The sequence below is a fragment of the Branchiostoma lanceolatum genome, chromosome 5, assembly GCF_035083965.1.
Source record: "Branchiostoma lanceolatum isolate klBraLanc5 chromosome 5, klBraLanc5.hap2, whole genome shotgun sequence".
Taxonomy (NCBI): Eukaryota; Metazoa; Chordata; class Leptocardii; order Amphioxiformes; family Branchiostomatidae; genus Branchiostoma; species Branchiostoma lanceolatum.
The window spans coordinates 13893385-13914148 of NC_089726.1; the positions used below are offsets into that span (position 1 = coordinate 13893385).

The window sequence follows — 20764 nt, forward strand, 5'->3', positions numbered from 1 at the left end:
ATAATGGGAAATGTGCAAAGAAAACATTCCTTCGAGACACAAATTACTTGCATCAGTAACTACAGAAACTGTCTTTAGAAATGTTCATGTTCCTACTACAGCATGCTTTCGACTTTCCTTTATCTAAATTCAGCGTTACTTTTCGGGTGGCGTTCTACCTGCTCCAGCTTTAGTTACACCTTTTTTTAGCCTTTCCAGTAACCTACAGTACTACGGATACGTAACGCTCTTTGAAAGGCTATGTAATCCCCTGTTACCAATTAGAAAAAACTGTTTGAGCAACACAGATCTTAGACCATTGTGCTGCCTTTCTTTGAGAGGGACTTCAAATGACTCCACAACCTGACATCTTTTTTGTGACAGTTGCAACAAGAAGCTTGCATAATAAATGCTGAATGTTCTGGTGGAAAAGTAAGCTTAAACTATCCTTGACTACAGCCTGGGGCTGGGATAGCTGCTAAGAAAGACTGTAGTTCAGAAGGTTAAGTCATGTTGGCTGTAGTGGCTGTGTGAAGAAGAGTGCTCTTTATCTACACTCACCTATGGGTTCTCCGCACGAGTCGCAGTACTCGGCGAACATGCTGTTGAAGCACTGGCAGCAGTAAGGCCGCTGCTCCTTCATGATGTAGCGCTGTCCTCCCAACACCAGGTCACACTCAAAACAGCAGAAGTGTTTCATGTGCCAGGAACGCCCTTCCGCCTCCGTACACTCATCCGCAAAGATGATCTGATGGGGCCAAGAAAACACAGATCACATCAGTCACTGGTCATCGTAATCACATGGTATTAGCACCTCTAAGAGCAGTTAAGCCAGGTGTGCTCTTATCTCACCTGGATAACCAATAGCAGAGCCACTCTCTAGTTTTCTACACCTGTCAAATGGTATAGTCCAATATCTCACATTCTGATTGGCTGCTGGGATATAACAAGGGTCAGTGAACTGCAATGGTCATACTCTGCTGGGACATTTTGTAATCCAAGACAAATCCCTTGTTGGTATGTTACCGTATCATTAAAGTTACCCTCTGAAACCTCCCACCCAAAGGTATCTATTATATGATCTAGTATTGTAGTAACAAAAGTGTAACTTCCTTCAACTGAATCCTAGCAAGACAGGCACAACATAAATGGATAAATCTGACACTTTGAGAACACTTTACTCTGTCAATGTTTTGAGTTTTAACAGAAATGTAACAACTACGGACCTCATCACACGCCCCACATCGTGGCTTGAGAGTCTCTGCATGGTGGCGCCCACAGTAGACCATCCCGTCCTTGTAGAAATAGATCAGATCCACCAACAGTTCTCGACAAACGCAGCACACGAAGCACTGTGGGTGCCACGTCACCCCCGGCCCCGCCCGGGATGCGAACACGGCCGTCTCCTCCCCGGGTACGGTCTCCCCGCAGTCCTCACACATCAGCCCGTCGGACTCCTGCGGCAGCTGCTTCACCTGGCCCCGCCCCAGGGCCTCCCTCTTCCGCTGCGAGCTGAACGTCCGCAGCTCCCGCTTCTCCTCCTCGCTGAGGTTACTGCAGTAGCGAGCCTCGGTGTCGTGGGGCGGCAGCTGGTGGAGGAGCTGTTTGATGCGGTACTTCTCACCCACGCTGTTCACGTACGGGATCTTGTCTTCTGGCAGACAGTTGAAGTACAGGTGAACCTGAGGTTGTGGATAAACAAAGAAACATGAATAAAACTACATCAACATCAGCAATCTAATCTGTAACTGCCTTATCTACAATACTGAGATGAACATACTAGATCAACCAGACTTGTTCAAAAGATGTAGCTACTTCATTGACAATACTGTTGAAAAGACAACATCAAAATGGCTCCAATTCTTAAACAACATAGCCTATTCTGCTTGGTACATTTCTAGAACTAATCATCAAATTTTCCACTTATACAATCACAGTGTATGTACAAAAATGGTCAGATAATATCCTAACCACAACAGTCAACACTTTACCTTCCGAGGATACCTGAATGGTACCAGAAGCTTCATCAGAGTAACCTCCATAATTAGCTTATACTTATAGCTTTACACATACAGCCACACTCCTATGAAACAGAGCTTATCTCGCTATAATAGGCTTTGTTCCACAGCAATGCCCATTAAATATCATTTGCAAGATGAATTAGTTCTTTTCAAATGTCTTTGTCCCTTTGTACAATTAATGATTAGAACTGGAGTTTGTCATGCAACCTTATGGTCTTCTTGTTAGAAGAACGTGCTGGAAAGCATTAACGTTCTTGCTGAATAACAAACTGAGCCATATGATTTACTCTTATATTTAGCAACAAATAGTGGGACAGATTCTTTTGGAAGATGTTGTTGTAGTCTAATGACAGTCTACACTGTATTAGATACTGCATAACTTATCGTTTGAGACAGTTGTATGATTTACTATTGCACACAAGTACATTTGTACTAGGAAATGACATTTATAACAAAACTGCGGCAGATATCACCTAATAAAAATATGTTCCCCCAAGATGGTAATTCCAAAATATTATGTATCAGGATTACCACACCCTAGTATGCCATAATTTACATTTTGATAGACCTCTAAAAATGCAAATACATAATCAAATCTGTAATAGCAAATTGTACCCAAACAACATGATATTCGGTAGGGTTACGTTTACAGTCATTAGTTACTAGGGTGTCTTTACCAGGTACTTTATATGGATCTAAACGTGCTTTGAGTCTCCTCCCTCTCATTTATATCACCAGTTAATGCAAGAGGATGATGAGAACTCCAGACAAAATACCACCAAGGAATTTGCTTCCAATTTTAGGTCCTCCCAGGACACATTTAGCCAATCAAAACATTCATTGGCCCCCATTCAGAGCCTGGCATTCAGTCTGATGGGGGCAGCGGGGCAGGGAGTGGAGGTGGTAATGGCTTTCAGATTTAAAGCGGAAAATTTACAACTAGATCACAGATTTCAGTACTTGGCAGTGCATTATACAGCTTTTGGGGCTCTTCCAATATTACCTACTGTTACTAGTATTACTGTTCGTTACAACTTTTGACATGGCCACAGTAGATCAGCTGGTACACACACTGACTGCTGCAAGTCCTGGGGTGGTACCATAAATCATATAAACATGGACTATCTGACCTTGGAGCTCTGAAGCTCATCAACTCACGCAAAAAATGCTTTGGTGAGGTTGGCGAGCCAAAAAAGGCAACTTCGTTTTATAAAGCTGAGTTTGTTTTACTTTGTAGGTAATGTAGTCCAAATCCTTGCCTAGTGGGATGAGAGCCTTTTATGACCATAAATAGATGAATGCAATGTTTGTGTACACAACACATGGTTTCATGTAAATCAGCAAACAATCTACCATAACAGTTCCTGTAGTATCCATCATGAATAGAAATGATGTCATCCAGCATATTCTATTTTTACATTTCAACCTTCTATCTCCTGTGGGAATCATCAGTGCTTCCAACTTGTACTATTGGTTCCAGTAGAACTCAGGCACGGAGAGGTTTAAAACTCTATTTTCACTTAAAAGCATTTTGTCATGTTTTTAACTGATTGATAAGGATCAAACCATGGGTAACAAAGTTAGTAGGATGTGAAGACATCCAAAAACCTGTCAACCTTACAATTAGTGCAATTTGGTTGAGCCACAGTCAAAACCAGTCATTACTATGGCAACCAGACTGTTTGGCAACACTGTCTATGCAAGGTCAATTGAATCTCAAGGGCACGAATGACTGGCTGGTGACAAGTTAGCTTAGTATGGAACTCTATTCTGTATACCGTACAACACATGCTTCAAACATCGGACAATACCCTGCGCCTCCGGAGATTTCATACAGATTCCTATTGGGTCATGATTTTGTTTTGGAGGCAAGTATGAGTCAAGACAAGTATGTGTGTAGTGAAAATATTGTCTTTCATTAGATAGATGCCTGTTTTTTTGCTGCTATCTTTTGCAAGGCATATCACAGAACACTTTAAGAGAGATTTAAACAGATGATATCCTTCAATCCCCTTCTTTGAACCTATGGAGAAGCCCCAGACATCTTTCAACAAGCATTCTAAACCTGCTTGAAATACAAGCAGCACATTTACCATGGTATGTGCCACTGAACCGACTGGTAATCCCCTGTCAAGGGCAGAATCTTGGCAGCAAACACAGTGTCCTGGTAAGTCCTGGCCTCTCCAATAGATTTGGCTGCCTCCAACAAAAACACCCAGGAGCTTAAAACACCAATCTGAATAGGACTTGGCAGGACTGGTATAAAGTGGCTTTGGGTTGTTATTTCAGTGAGCATGCATTGACTTTGGGAAACAACTGTGCCCGGGGTACAGAAGGCCATATAAGCGTCACCAATACATGAATGCCGGTAAAACTTTTTTTCCTTCTTCCATGTCTGAATTGCCACGTTCAATCTCTCATTGGGAAAATCTATCAGCAGTTTCCTTAAGGTAGATTTTATTGCAAAATTACACCGCAACAAAAAATGTGAAAATAGACCAATACAGATGTTCTAAATTGGCTGAGGTGACCCCAGGTGTGTAGCTGCTCACCTAGGAGTCGGAGATCATGTTATCCTGGCTGTGTCTTTTTGTGTCTGTCCATGTTCTAGTAATTGGGCAGGTCACTTGTTCTTATTATCTTGAGTCTCTCCACAACCCCTCATTAAATCCTGACTGTCCACTGTCTGTTGTAATGAGTGCCTGGGTCATGCCTTTCAACACTGCTGGTCACTACATGACATGGACAGGAAACCAAACTGTACAGCTAAGTACCTGGGGGAGGGGGGCACTGACATGTAGACATTCCTACCCTTCCTACCATCTATAACAACTGTTCATGCCTGCAATTCTGGCTTTTGCTCAGATCCTATAACACTACAGACATATCTTTCATGTCTTAAGCAGCAGAATAGCGCAGCCTCATTATCTTGTCTTAACGATCCTGCGGGAAGGATTAACTTCTCTTTCTAAAGCTAGGTGGAAAGCCCAAAGGGGGTTGGATTTGAGTGGACAGATCAAGAGGAAGACATCAAAAACAGCTCAGATATCAGAAGAGGTTTCCACTACAAAGCACAAGTGTACCATGAGACATTTTTCACATTACTGTCAGATCAGAACACACAAAGGGTACAATGTCTAAAAACAGGAGACTACCAACTTCTGTGACAGATTAATCCAGCTTTATCTACTTTACCAAGATAGAATTTTAAACACCGAAAATATGTTGAAATCATCTGCAATGACAGTAAGCCAGATTAAACATAGGTATTGGCTTCTGCAATTTGTAGAGTTAAAGGATTATATCAGTCCAATCAATTGGCCTTTAGCTGGATTAGACATTTCTTTACTTAAATCCGCCGGTCCATCCTGAACTGCCATATCTAACCCTAAAAATTTATCAAACTTCTTGATCTTTTTGCACCCATGTCGGGAGATTTCTAGAAACTAGCAGTAATATGCAAGACTCTGAGAATTGTTTGTCCGCGTTTTGAGCAACAGGGGGTGCAAGGAAAGCAGAAAACTGCAGTCCAAGTGAAAACCAATTGATACCAGTAGAATGTAGATGACACAAAGCAGTTGCAAATTCAGTAAAAATTTACTAAAATGGGACATGACACAAGACAAACTCACTGTCCAAATTGAGAAATAATGAAGCCTGAGGGGATTTCTAACCAGCTCAACCTTTTCTATTGTTTGCACCATCAACCTATTTTGGTTACAAGGAACTTTGCCTCCCAGGCCTTCATTTACATGAGCTTCAGGGGGTGGAGCCAACAGCCAACCCCCTTATCTGGACTGTACCATTACAAGGGGTGTCCAAGTTAACAATAAGTCAATAATACTGTAGTAATATCAATACTTCTTTGATAATTTGTGTCAAACAGTTTTGATAAAAACAATATGAGGTAAGCATATTAAGACCGGTATAATCTACAAACAAATGCCAGAGTTTTAAAAATCCTCCCTCGATTGAACAAATTTGCTGAACATGACAAATGTTGACAACTGTTTTGTAGCTGTAAACAAGCTTATGCAAAATAGACTTTCCAAATTAGTTCAATGACATTGTGTATTTACTTACCACCTTTGTCACCTACATTCTTATGCAGAATACATGTTGAAGTATAGAAGGCACACCCATACTCTTATATAGTTTAGACTGTTTGTGACAATTCTTATCGCATCCTGATATAAGGGTTATCTCAACAATCTAACCCTGCACTCAGGTATGCACCCTTCAGTTCTTTGTTACCTAGGCATTCAAGTGCTTAAACCTCCTTGGGGTTGATACTGCCTAAACTTCAAGATGTCAGAAACTCATTCTGGCAACTCTTAATCAATATTGGCACAACTTCTATTTACTGATTCCTTATCACCGACCACCAACTGAGCAGGTGAAGAGTGAAAAAAGCAAAGTCAAGGGTTCCAGACAGGTTTATCTTGAAAATAACTTCAAACATAAGAGGACAGGCTTATCAAGAACTTAAGAACATCAAACTTTAACACAATTGTCCTTTTTCGTATTTCAAGCTGACACGTGCACATAAACTGATATGTACAACCATAATGGTACAAAAGTTTCATATTGAAGGGATAGCACTACAGTATTCTCACCTGTTCTGGTTTGAGCCCAGGTGGGACCCAGGTGTATTCCTCCAGCGCACAACCGGAGTCATCATCGGACGTGGAGTTCCGCTGGAAGCCCTGAACCATCTTGCTCACGTTTCGTTCCGTCTCCGTAGACGTCATGTTGTGGTCTTCTTGGGAACACTTGCAGTGCCGGCAGATTTTCCTGCACAAACACAAGAGAAAACGGAGCATTTTAAACACCTGTCTGTTTGTTTCTACTACTGGCCCTAACTCTGCCTGAGCCGTCTTACTGACACACGAGATATACTTATGACACCTCTGACATACCTGTAACAAATAATGGGCATGATCCTCAGCTAGTAGGACATTCTTCATTGATGACATAATTCACAACCTTACAATGTCATTTGTTCCTGTATTTTTTTTTTTCCACATACCAAACAATCAAAGGAAATACCGACAGCACTTTTAGTTTTATCTACCACATCGCCAGACATATGATTTTGACATACTGGTACATGTACCTATAGGGATACAAGGGCAGGTTGTGTAACTATGCAGCATGCACCCCTAAAATGATGCTTTCCTGGACATGAACACTTCAACAAAGTTCTGCAAGCTGCAAGCATGTACTCTTATTTCTACTCTCAGTCTACTTGATATCACTTTACACACATGGAAGCAAGAGGCACACAGAACATACATGGTACATAAATACCTTGGACCCTTCTCATTTACCACGTAGGTGAATTCTTTTAGAGCTGTCCACTTAAAACATGCGGGCTGAAGTAGGGAAGTGTGTCGGCAGTTGCAAGCCTTCCAGGCAAAACAATAACCGCCAGCACTACCCACTGAACCCTTCTCACTGCTGGCCAACAATAATGATAACGATCTTTCCGCGCCGTTTGAAACCTTTTTCACTGCAACCTCTCTAAACAAGGGCCAAAAAGCCCTGCATGTAAAATTAGTCATTGAAGCATGTAGCATTTTGTTCAGGCCAGTACGTAATCCTATCACAAGACATTGGAAACTTGGCAGTGGTGACAGAAATCATCATTGAACACCCCTAGCTGGAACTGTGTACACATCATGTGCATGTCTAATCCACAAGGAGAATGTGTCCAAAACAGTTTTCTGAAGACCTCCAGTGAAGGAAAAGGTCTTCCAAGAAGGCCCATCACCAATGAAACACTACAAGTACAAAAAGGAATTCTGTGAGAACTTATCTCTGCATGCGGAAAGAAGCAGACAACATTCTTTATCACTGTCAATGTTATCGCTAAGCAGTCCGAGGTGACGGACTCTCTATTGACATGTAGGAACATGACACCTGTGCTTGCAAAGTCCTTGTTGAGGCTTTGACTGAAGAGTTGAACTAATTGCCACATTATTTTGGGCAAAATAAGGCAGCTGATTAGAGGTCAAGGCATGTAGCAATGCTTGCAGGCCTGTTGGGAAGGGTGTACTTTTCTCCTGCCTAGCAACCATCCCATTGCATACAGCATCCCTATGCAGGTAAATCTGAGAGTTCAGGCTGAATACAAATTATCCCAAGAATATATCAGCTTGGGTTCTGATTGTGTATGCAAAGGAGAACACTAAAGAAAGGTCATTTCTGGTAACAATGCTTTGCTGTTGGTTTATCAGTGAGACAGGTGAACACAACACAGGGACACTTCTAGTTGGAATGCCCCAGGAAGGGAAGGCATGCCTCAGGTAAATTCTGACCACAAAGTACACTCAGAGGAAATCCCCGTCCAGTCTGGTGTTCCTGAGCTAGCTGATCGCGCCGGGGCCTGACGCAGCCGCTGGGACTGTTTACCGTAGGAAAGCGTTTCTGTCATGTTGACAAGTCGCAGGTGCACCCTTAACGCAAATGTGTGTCATCCACTTTCCGTCCCAACACAACACTGTCACTCTCACAGCAGTTAGCCACAAATTTGCTTTTCCAACCTCTCACTATCCAGCAGACCACATGCCTACTTAATATTCATCACCAACAATCAAGGCTTACTTACCTGTTCAAATAAATACAGACTTCTGGTATCATCTTTTGTTTACAGAAGGAAACCAGATTTGAGTTCTGATCTAAACATTTCACTGACAAGTGTTTCCTCTAATTTTACAAACAAGCCAACAAGAGAAAGAACATTATGTTGCTGCTGCACTGATGGGATTTACTGTATATACCGTATGATGCACTTGAGGCAACTGAATGTCAGAACCTGAAGAATAATGACCATAATGGATGGTTGTATTGATAAAGGGACCCCACCACTCAAGCTCAGCCACAGGACCATGTCCCTTGCTAGCATTCATCACAGGGGAAACCACAGCACTTCAACTTTAGACCATTCTGACTCAAGCTATCTATTTTGGGTTTCTATGCTATATTATTTATCTCCCTGATTCAACTTAAGCAACCGAAGTTCTGTCTAAGCTCAATTTAGCTCTGCCATCACTTCAAATGTCTGATTAACTTGAAGACCCTCACAAAAATTGTGGGAGGCCAAGCATGAAATATTCAAACACTCAGCCATAATCAATAGTAGGTTCGCATGAAGTAGCAGCACTCTACTGATGTCACAACTGTTCAAAATCAGAACTTGATAAGGAATTTTAGATGTACTTTGATAAATGTTCGGATTTTCAAGGCAAGGTTTAATAGAAGAAAGCCAGACAGCAGACAGCATGGTATGCGAACCCACAAGTGCAGCATAATTCATCTTTCTGCCCTTGCCTACTCCACCCTGCACACTGCACAGCCATAGGCTGGCAACTTTGGTCATGTCACACGTCAATTTCACCTCAAGGCTCGAGAGCCGCACTTGCGGTCTGTGCTAAGTTTGGAAACCACCTTCAAGTGGAATATTTTACAACCTCCTTCAGGTTGAAGTTTCAGGAATGCTCTAACACTGTCTGCAAATCAAGTGTGCGAGACTGAAATATAACAGCGAAATTAAAACCATCCTGGTATATTTCCAGCAAAAAAAACACCTAACAATACCCATATACCTGCACTGGTCAAAAGTACTTCAGAACCACACAGCTGCAACTAGAATCACTGAAGAAGCTGATAAGGATGAGGAAATACTGTGAAGTGTCTGAATCTCTGGATCAATCAATATTCCCTTTCAGTGCTGCATTGTCCACTCTGGTTATACGAGACGGTACTCATGTGTGAAGAACTTGAAAAGCCTCAATGCCTAATGAATTTCTATAACTTCAAGAGTCCACTTGCACGCCCATCAAGCATACTTCTTGACATCAATACAATATATATGATGACATGAAAAGAATGGATCAGAAGAACCATTGCAAAGTCCTGCACTGCACACTCTATCACAAACCAGATTTCACCAAATGACATCCTTTTACAAAATAATTCCTTCCAACAGTAGGTAATACTATGCCCAGGGTTCAGTCCAAACTTTCAAGTTTGCTGGTTTCCTTGACAACCCAACTGCCTCCATCAGAATTCCTCAGAATGTCACGTATGGGATCTGACCAACCATGCCAAACTTAACTGGATGTGTCTGCACGTAAACCACACAAACTTGGAAAGCCAACAGCGAAGTAATTTTCCCCAGCAGTTTCCAGCTTAATCTAGGCAATTACTTACCATTAAGGCCCTTTCTAATGGGCTCTATCTAGACATATTCATTCTATTAACAGTTACAAATCCAACTCTTCATCTAGACTACTGCTCAGCTAGCTGAGACAGTCAGACTCTGGATAATCATGTTTGGTTTTAAAAAGTCACATCTGGGACCTGTGACCCTGAAGTAACTGAGTCAGACATTACCTTAGAAATGCATTTAATATGATTACAGAAAGCAAACGACCTACTTTTTAAAGATTACAATTTGCTTCATGAAGTAACATTCCTCTGCCAAGGAAAAAAGTTGTACCCAGTAATTATGTTGTCCCTTGACTGGAATGAAATGTGGATGAAATGAATGTCACAAAACACAAAGAAAATTTTCTTACCCTCTACTACTAGTTCTCTCACACATTTTCTTCTTGTGCAGCTCTGGCCACAGTGTGTGTGTTTGACCACCACAACCTTTCTTTCTAGTACTGTTTGTCCACTGAACTGTCTCATTTATAAACATGGCCGAAGCCCCTCCCCCCAGGCAACTTCAGCCAACAATAGGCCATTTTCAGGACTCCTCCCACTGTGACCCATATGCGACCTCAATTGAAACCTGTGACATCGTTTTCTGCCATATAGTTGTAAAAGGAAGGAAGGAAAGATTACGGATTCAAAAATAATACAGCACTCTTGTGTTAATGTTTTGTCAAGTGGTTTTTAATGGTAGACAATACATTTCCATGTGGGGAGGTGTGAAACTCATCAAGCCATAATGAACTCTGCAGATGAGAATTTTCACACCTTCCTCAAACTGCACATGTGAGAATTCTGGAGTGCTTGGGAAAGAGGCTGGGACAATGTAGCCGTAAAATCTATCATCCTGACTGAATATGAAAAGGAACGTTTTGCTTCCATTGAAATCGTAACAAAAATGGAAATGCTTTCATCTTTGGCGCCCCTTTTTCTGTGGTCCACGTGCAGGGAAATGTACTGTCCAAAATGGGAGGGTGGGAACAGCCCCATGCCGGAAATTCAGACAATAAGCAGTAACCAATGAAAAGAATTATTCATACTGTAAATGTTGTCATGTTCATAGCGGTGTTTTTGTACCTTCTTTCATCAGTAAAACTAAAAAAATACCTGTACCGGAGCATCAAAAGCACCTACTTTTAGTGAGATTTTACACAGCTTACATACCCCATACTACATAAAACACACTACCATGTGGTGTAAAAATCTGAAAATATCAGCCACTCTACAAAACTCTTTAGATTTATCATGGTACTCTATTTTCCAACCTATCGGGAAGGACACATTGCAAATAGAATTTCAGGTACCAGTTAAACAATAAAAAATGCAGGAAACTTATCAGCTGTCAGAGATAGGATCTTTTCTCTGCACCTCAGAGAGAAGTAGCCCCCTTTACAGACTTTCCTCAGTGTTAATTTTTTTTTGGGGAAGTGCTGAAACACAATTTTTTACAAGGACTAAGGTTGTCTAATGCTGGCAGAGAGAGTTTCGTGGCTAACTCCCGAGGCTAACAGAGACTGAGAGAAGAAACCAATGGTACATGCTACTAGATACAAGTTGTGTACCAAAGAGACAAATATTGTAGACTATCAATGGTAGATTACTGTACCTGGCATTCTAGAGTAAAGATGATTTCATAGAACAGTCATCCCACTCACATTTATCTTTGGTGGGTTTGAGCTTGGCCCTGACTACACCTGCCTTGATATGCTTCGTGGAACCAGCTGCTTGAAAAACTGAAAAAAATTGCTTGCTATTCATCCTTAATCCCTTCCATTATTACATCCACTTGTGCCTGCAGGTTGGGATATTGTCTGCATATCCTCAGGAGAGCTGATGTCAGCTGAGGTCCTGGATTTGGCATGGCTACATTTCTGTCTACTATGGTCAAAACTAGTGTCTAGATAGATGATGACTGGAAATATATATACACACTGCAGGTAGTAAAATGCATACTAGTATGTCCATTTGATGTCTCAGATGAGGTGATATCTTGAAATATAAGCAAAGAGATACCTTATTTGTTATAAGAAGAATGTGCAGCCTGATCCTCAGGAGATCCTGCCTAGCACAGTGACATCAGGTGCTGCTCAGTGGGTGTCTGGGCCCTTAGATCTACCGTGGACAATCCCATTTACAGACATTACATGCCCATCACATTGCCCATCCCCTCAGCACCCACCCTTCCTCATTGACCATTCAACTGGACTGCTGCTCTTCCCACTACCAATCTAGACCTATTATCATTATTCCCTCTGAATCTTAGATACAGTCATCATCCAGTTTTCTACAGTTGAGGGAAACTTTGTGTGACAGTCACCAAAGATTTTGGTATAGACTGTACCTGGCATGCACCACACTGAACAAAGAATCTAAAAGAGAGCAGGTGTTTCTGGAAAAGTCATTGAAACCCGTCCCTGCTGGAGTTTTCCTCCACAGTCTGGCCGATTCTTTTTCTTCTCTGACCCTTGTTAGAACCCTGTAGTGATGCAAGAGTACACCTACACTCGGACAATACTGATGGCTTCCATTCTCTCAGCTAGAACCTGCAACTTGTCTTGAAATAAACTTAGTTACCTTCAGTCAACATCTATGACACAAAGACACACCAAGCAAAGTAACCTGAACTTCTACAGCCCATTACTTCGAGCCAACCACCAAGTTACACTGTATCACTTTGATGTATTTCAAAAAGTATGCAGATGGAGGTACAACTGATAATGGAAATAACAGTATGGGGTTAACTGTACTTAGCAGTTGGCCTGGCCACCTTTGGCCTTCCCCAGTATAAATACATACATCAGAGGCAGGCGTAAAATGAAAGGGGCAATTTGTGGGCTGTGTCCACCTGCAAAGGTCACCAGGGTAGTGACCTCTGCCCTTTGGTTTTGCTCCTGTGACCTGGTCAGTGTCCCTAACCATGTTGAAGTGGTCAACGCTTTCCTCATGAGATTGGCTGGGGCATGTTTGGACATTCTAATGTAACCGAGTAATATCCATTCAAATATGTTTTATGGACAGTTTGTATGTTTGGCGCGACAGCCACTAATGGATTGCTGGGTTCCCATCATAAAAACCAAAAGCCTGTCAGTCATATCTACTCAAGGAGCTTAGATGTTCTGTGTGGAATTTGTCTGTTTCCTAACATACAATTCATCATCTGAATTGACAAGACCTCAGCACATAATCTATCCCCTTCCACATAGCAATAAGGATTAGTCAACAGATGTCCAACCTAACATCAGGCTTCTCTGTTTTCTTTGTAACATGATTTCTTGTCAGGCTGTCAACAGTTTCAAAATGGACTTCTGGATTCAGCAGAAATTTGTTGGCCAACTGGGGAACAAAGCACAAACAAACACTGCAGCCTAAAGATGAGAAACTAGTTTCTAAACTTTCAACCATCCATCACATACATACAGGCTGCAAAAAATTGATTATGTCTGGAACTGCCCACTTACACAAAAGAAAATAGTTCATACATCAACTAAACAACAATCTGCCAGTGTCCTGACACTAGAAACAGTAATTAAGATTCTGATGAACAACCAAAGGGCACAGCATGGACAAGAGAAAATTACAGTGATTTGAAATAAAATTCACTAAAAATTTGCAACCTGAAACTCTGTTTGCTGAGACAACATTTACCAACAATTATTCATTGATACCTACAATGCATGCAAGAGGTCCACTCCATGCTTTTAAAAACTGTTCTGAAGTGAAATGCAATGAGACATAAAACAAAACAGCGATGGCTGGATGCATACAGCATCAACATCTAATGTTGAAATCATGAAAATAACCAGATCTAAGGACAAGGTCAGCTCTTGTGGGTCACAAAGGGTCCTCTTCATAACCAGGGGCAAGTTGACATGTCTGCTCCTGTTATGGTAATGTTGCACAAGTTTGGAGCAAGTCTACAACAGGGGTTACAGTTGGACTCCAAAGGGTTGGCCTGTTGCCGCGATACAATCAAAGGCAGGAAAAACTTGATTACTGACGGCTCACTGTATTTGAACTGTGCAGCCTCTCCATAACAGCTGGGTGAACTTGGAAGCATGGACTTGGACTGAGGCCAAGTTCAGGCTTAGTATGGGGAAATTGTGTTGCTTTCCATTTCCTCTGCTTGGTATCGAGGTAAGGTAATAGCTCAGACATGGATTAATGCTATGATACTCTACTAGAGATTATACTACATGTACAACAAGAAACATAGTCTGATGTTGATATTCACAATGCAATTAGGCCATGGCTGGATAAGCACATAGCACACAGGATTTCCCAAACCAGCCCTCAGCCTTCAGTAAAGTCATAATTTCAGTTGAAGTTCCAGATTAGCAGACAGGACTATTAGCATATCTCAAGTTTATGTTGTCGCTCACATGAAGTTCAACTGCAGAGCCTTGTTTTTCCTCACTTGTCTCCAGCAATTACGTTCAGTCAACCCTGGTGTTTAGCCAAAGGGTTCCTGACCCCCTAGGGGGTAACAATACTTCAACTTCACTGCCCAATGGAGTCAGAAAACCCCAACATCTTCAGATGAGGAGACAAGATGTCTATCTACACAGTCTGCACACTTCCTTAGTTGTGTGAGACGTGTTTGTTTGTGCACCTGTGAGGCTCCATGTCCCAAACCTTTGTACAGAGAGGGTCTGGACTGCCCTGTATTGGCAGGAATGTTATGAGGACCTTTCACTCCTGCCTCCCTCAGTAGACACTAAAGAGCCCTTCAGGCCAACAACAGACATTGAGACAAGGCCTCCATGCTCGCTGCTTTACTATGGCTCCATCTTTTTGCAGAGTGAATGTCAATGGAATGTAAAAAGCTGACAAACCTAAACAACAAAGTCTGCGGGGTATAGCATTCAGCGGGTTGTCTGCCATTATCGTACGTCACACTGCTAAAAATGGTTCGATCTAATTAAGCAAGACAAAACACAGTGAGACCAGGCTAGGCTTGCAGGAAGGAAGGAAGGTAACTTTGAACACTGCTGCGGCTGTTGGGATGTTGCTACTCGGTGGGCTCAGTAAGTAGAAATATGCTCGCCACTGGAGCAGATCATTTCCCACAAGAGCAAGTCAAGGGCTCAATGGAACCCGAACAAAGAAACGTCAGGGGTTGAAAGCATGTGCAGTTGTCCAGCTCGCGCTCAAAAGCAGCCTGTATCGACATGTGGGTCCGGCACAAAACATGATGCATGACCCCCTAGCCCTTTGTCTGGTCTTAACTGGTGCCTTGTGACAACATTTGTGCTTCCGTAGAGAGAGCACGAGCAGTATCAATGCATTTTACATTTCAATGCTATGGCCTGTAATGCCCTTGTTGTACACTATTCTTCCCACCTTTGTGTGCGTTTTAACAAGTCACCTTAAATCTCGCTTTTGTGGTCATATTTTTTATGCCTGCTTAATATCCTCACAATAGTTCCCATCTGTCTGACTTTCACAAATCCTATTTAGTAAGTTTCTTTGGTATAATCTACAGGAAAATCTAAAATTCAGCAACATAATTACCCGGGTAAGCAGCTTTCTCCTTATTGACCTTGGGCTAATGATTGCCATTTGCCTTTGTCCCTTTTGTGCAGACTACCACTTTGCTTTGGCAACTCTCTGAATAAATACATGGAGAGAAGTAAGGGTTAACGGCTAACGGCTACTTTACTGGCCTTTGGTACAAAAGGACTGCCATGTCCAGAAGCTTTCAGCCCGGCGTCCTCCACTTGACCTTGGCGACAGAGACTACTTTACCTGGCCAGGGTCAGGCAGGTGTTCCGCGGCTCTCCGTGACCCGAGAAGCCGAAGGCTACTCAGCTGGAAGAGGCAAAACTACTTCCATTCTTTCCAAAGGGCTCATCCACCCAGATCTCCTCCGGAGTTCCTGTTATTCCCAAACTTTTCCTGTCAAATATAACGTCATACTAGCCCTTCCAAACGGTAATCTTACCCAGATATGTCTGAATTGTGACCACATCAACAGCTTCTGCATCATAACTGGAGCTTAGTGTCAGGGTTGGGTTACTACATTCCCATCCTGTCCATTCCATTTTCAAGTGTCCAAATTCTGCATGAACAGCTCTGGGGACAACCCTGTGTCTTGGGGGTTTGTCGCCTGGGTAAAAAAACTCATACCTGAGGTCCACATGAACAGGAATGGACCTGCCATGTTTACCTCACCTCACCCTACCCCATATACAGAAGAATATGAAGTCAGTATTTTACCCATACAAGGTGGCTCACCCACAGGGACAGGCTATCCAGATGATCCCAATATGGGCAGGATTATCCAGCTAATCCCATCAGGATCATCTCCTGATCTGAGGTGATGGGCAGCTCAGCTGGAGGAGGCAGGGGCATGGGAAGACTCCTGGTCACAACAGCATCACTCATCCCAGGACCACATAACCATCTGGTAGATTTGCTGAACGACACTCGGGGGAGGACATATCATTAGCTGCTGTCTCCCTCAAGTGTCATCCACCTCATCACATTACATGATGTAAATATGTAGCCTTTGGGAGCAATGATGTCTGTATCAATCAGGAAGAAACTCACTGCCTGAATTGCAATGCCATCCAAGCTACGGTACTCTGTGTACAGTCAAACTCAAGTTGCTGTCAAAAAGAACTCCATACTCATTGTCATGACTTTCATAAAGGTAGAAATATCACTGTCCATTTTTACTGAATAGTTTTTTTATGTAATACATGTATGTTATGTTTGGTAACAGCTCTGATGAATTTGTTCCTCCTAGTTGCTCTACCAGTTTCCTTCCCAATGTAGTACCTTAGTAGGTATAGTTAGGCAGGTAGACAGCTGCTCCAGAAACCCAGTGCCATGACCTAATTGGATTCCTTTTCCATTATAATGATATCTTCCCAAAATCTCTGGATGATTTCACAAAAACAGCATTATCCAAAAGACAACTCTGTGTCATTTCCTTACCCCCAGGGCAAAATTACACCTCAGTCCTGGTGCATCCTTCTACTCAAAGGATTACAGACACAACAGAAAAAGAAACACCTGGGAACCATTGTTCAGGAACACAGGATTGGAAGCAAAAACAACATGATAGGTTTCACTATTATTTTTTCTGGTTTTTAGGTCCACAAAGTAGCAAATGCCTGAAATGTCTTTCACAAACATTGCCAACACTACAGTCGAGATATGAGACCAAGTGCGCTGAACTTAAAATATGATAGGTACACCAGTCTTTATCTTTCAAAAACACAGCCTATATTACAGTAAAACATACACTGGTAAAACTATTCTACCATCCAATGTAAAAGAATTTAGATCCCATTGCACTGTAATAAAGTTATTTTTGTTGAAAGACTTTCTTCATTGTTCCTCCTTTATCATCCAAGCATCTACGGTTCAACCATAGATATGCTCCTATACAAGAAGCTTCACAACTGCCAATCAATGACACAGTATGACCTTGACACTTCAGATGCTACCTCCAGGTGAGATAAGGGCTGATAGTTATCATGGGAACATGCCAGGTGCCCCGCCATTATGACCCATGGTTCAACATTGGCAAACTTTGTTATCAAACACATGAAGTGCTTTTCTGCTACATGTTTGGACTGCAGCAACATAGGAGCCAGTTTTGTCCACCTACAGATATGCAGCATGCTGGCAAATGACCTATGCTAACCCCTGAGATGCAGAGCACAGGGAGGCCAGTGTCTGGGAGAATGCGGGTAGAGATCAGATTTAGTTAGTGAAAAAAAAAAGCCACCAAGACACCAAAATGAAACTAGCTCTTCGTCTCACTCCAAAAACAAACTTGGAAACCGAGTTTGACCCATTACATTATACCTGTACCCAGATTCTTCAAAGAACATGTTTCTCTAGAAAGCCTGGAAAATTACCTGCAGCAAAATCTGTCTGTATGCCAATCACATAATGCAAACCTAAGTAACCCAAAGGAAATGCCAACAAGGGTTTAACAATTAGCCAATATCGTTAATTAAAAAGAAACAAAGTTGTTAACGCCATCTAAAAGACGCTGCATACATGACAGGAGAAAAGGGAAATACTTACCTGATACCAAAAGTGTAACACCTCCTGGGAGTTTAGACAAAAGTCTTTAACACCTACACAAAGGGACAATCCTACCACAATAACACAGTAAAAGGGGTGATAATGATTAGATAATCACCTGTGAATTACACAAATGTGCCAAAAAGGTGAATCACAAGCTGTTCTCAACAGGAAGTTACCTTTGTCATGCGTGACTGCGTAGCCTTTGATGGTAGGTAAGGTTGGAAGATTAAATGCTTCCAACTACCTGGGTGTGTTGGGCCAACAAAACAACATCATCAGCAGGGAGTCACAAGGGCTGTCTCCTGGCAACAGGACTAATCTATTGCGTTTTATTACTGTTAATAAATTTCCAAACAAAGTTCAACGACAGCTTGGAATTTAGCAGACAGAAACCCATTTGAAAAACAAAGAGGCCAGCTTCTAGTTCTACATTTTGAATTGCATGTACATGTAGCGCTGTTGGGGAGGTCATTGACATTTTCAACACTAGATCCCCTAAACCTTAGACCTTTCTTGATTAGCGAGGCGCACCTACCACTAGTAGTACGAGAAGTCATTAGCTAACATAAGTGCAGGTTACCTGTTGACAAGACAAAGTTCAGCATATCCTGCCTCAGGCAAACTGCTGCGCAGCAACACTTTACGGCCAAGTGAAATGGTAAGAAGATTTATGGGGATTTCAATTGCAGGTGGCATTGTTTTTTCGAATCACATTTGGTGTTGGAAAGGTAGGTCTATTTGTATCCTTTAGAGTTGATACAACAGAAAAAATTCCATAGTTATGTTGAAATGTCAAAAAGAAGACAAGCTGTCATTTTTCAAACAAGTTTCCTAATTTGCCCCAGACATTACCAAATGAGTCCTGTATATAACTTTGACATTTCACACGACCTTTTTGGTTCAACGTGACACCACACATACCTAGTGACACATACGATTCATTCCTGTCCAACCATGCATTCATTTTGCCTCAAAACATTTAGAAGTCAGCAGCACACTTTACACTTAATGCGTACATCATTGCCACTTAATTGTCCCACTTCTGTGGGTAGAAGGGCCTTGAAATATTCATGTCTGAAGTGATTTTCCATCAATTCTCTGCCAATCCACTGCCTTCCATCAGGAAAATTAGGTCAGCCATCCATAATATCTGCCCTCGAACATGCCAGGGCCCAGAAAGGTCGGGCTCTGGTACAAAATGATGACTTTAAATACAGACTCGGCCACACCTGGGCTCGTGAACTGAATCATTAAAGTTGACAGTGCTCTAGGGGGCTTTTACCAGGCAAAACTCTGCCTGGATCAGACAGTAAAAGTGTCCACAGCTACATGATATAACTGGCTTCCCTTCTCATTAATGGAAAGGCACGAGAAATAAACAAGTAACATGGCTCGGAGCAGTGGGTGGCATACAAAAATTATGATTACTGCAGTTATAAAATACCCTAAATTCTAGCTTGGGATTTATTATACCAAATTATATGACACTTTTATACAGCTCTAATGTCAAACTGTCCATGAACAGTCAGGGGCCATTATATCAGTTAACTTACATGACGTGATGTATTCTGAAAATGGCAACCTTAAATCAGAACGTATATCAATGGGCAACAGGAATACACCAAAGGAAAACATGAACAAAGTGCCTTCTCTCCATCAGCAACAACTCAAAGAAGTAAAACCACAAGTATGCTGGATATGTATATGACCAATGAACTGAGCTTACTGAACACTACTCTTGTTTCTAATGGTGGATTCCAAGGTGCTACAGCCTACAGTCACTAGTTCCATAACCTGAACAAAATCTTACCATGCCACCCACACTGTACTATGTTTTAAAACCGGATCCTAGTTTCTCAAGCCATGTTTATACATATAAATCAACCTCAAACCTTAAAGGAATCATTTGTAAACACCTCAGAATCCTCCTTAAGGTGGCCTATTTCTGTCAGGTTAGCCCATTAGGAACAGGAGCAGTAGCTTTCAGCCAGCCTTATCTCTCTGAGATGGTAATGCAGGAGACTTAGGGCCTCTTTACACCTACGACATTTTAGAGTCGTGCGATCATCGTCGTGGGCGACGTCGCCGGCGACGGTATTTTTTGGCCGTCTAAAGACGATCAAAACAATCGTACGACGGCAATAAACGGGAAATCCTCGTAATGTCGTGCGACCACCTCGGACCCAGTCGCACGACGTTCAGCGGGGGGGCCTGTGGCTGTGTTTTTCTCGTCTAAAGAAGAATCGTCGCCGGCGACGGAAGTGGGTGATATGCTAATAAGCCTACAGCGTGCTGTTTCCTGTCCGGGAAGGAAAGTTTCTATCGTTTTCTTTGTAAATATGCATGCAGTTAGCAATGGAAACATATTTTTCTCGTCCGAAACCGGTTACTAGTATTCCGGCGCGACGCCCTGCTACCAGTGGCTACTTCTCTAGTATGCCCCTATTCCTCGATCCCCGGGACATCCCCGGCGGCGGCCACGAACTCGGGTTAAATCC

General features: G+C 42.2%; 1 protein-coding gene across 6 annotated transcripts in view; it reads right to left on the reverse strand.

Annotated features, from left to right (window-relative positions):
* The window catches only part of LOC136435313 (prickle planar cell polarity protein 3-B-like), a 47938-nt gene that overhangs the window by 3116 nt on the left and 24058 nt on the right, over positions 1-20764 (reverse strand). For 3 of the 6 annotated variants that reach the window (XM_066428685.1, XM_066428689.1, XM_066428686.1), the window contains 3 exons: positions 6617-6794; positions 1206-1661; positions 541-727 (listed from right to left, as the gene is read on the reverse strand). In XM_066428685.1, coding sequence (XP_066284782.1) covers positions 541-727; positions 1206-1661; positions 6617-6794 — 821 coding nt within the window. Of the gene's footprint in view, positions 1-540; positions 728-1205; positions 1662-6616; positions 6795-7310; positions 7580-10582; positions 10670-18442; positions 18466-20764 lie in introns of those variants that run through there. The other 3 variants (XM_066428690.1, XM_066428688.1, XM_066428687.1) reach the window with 3 other exon arrangements.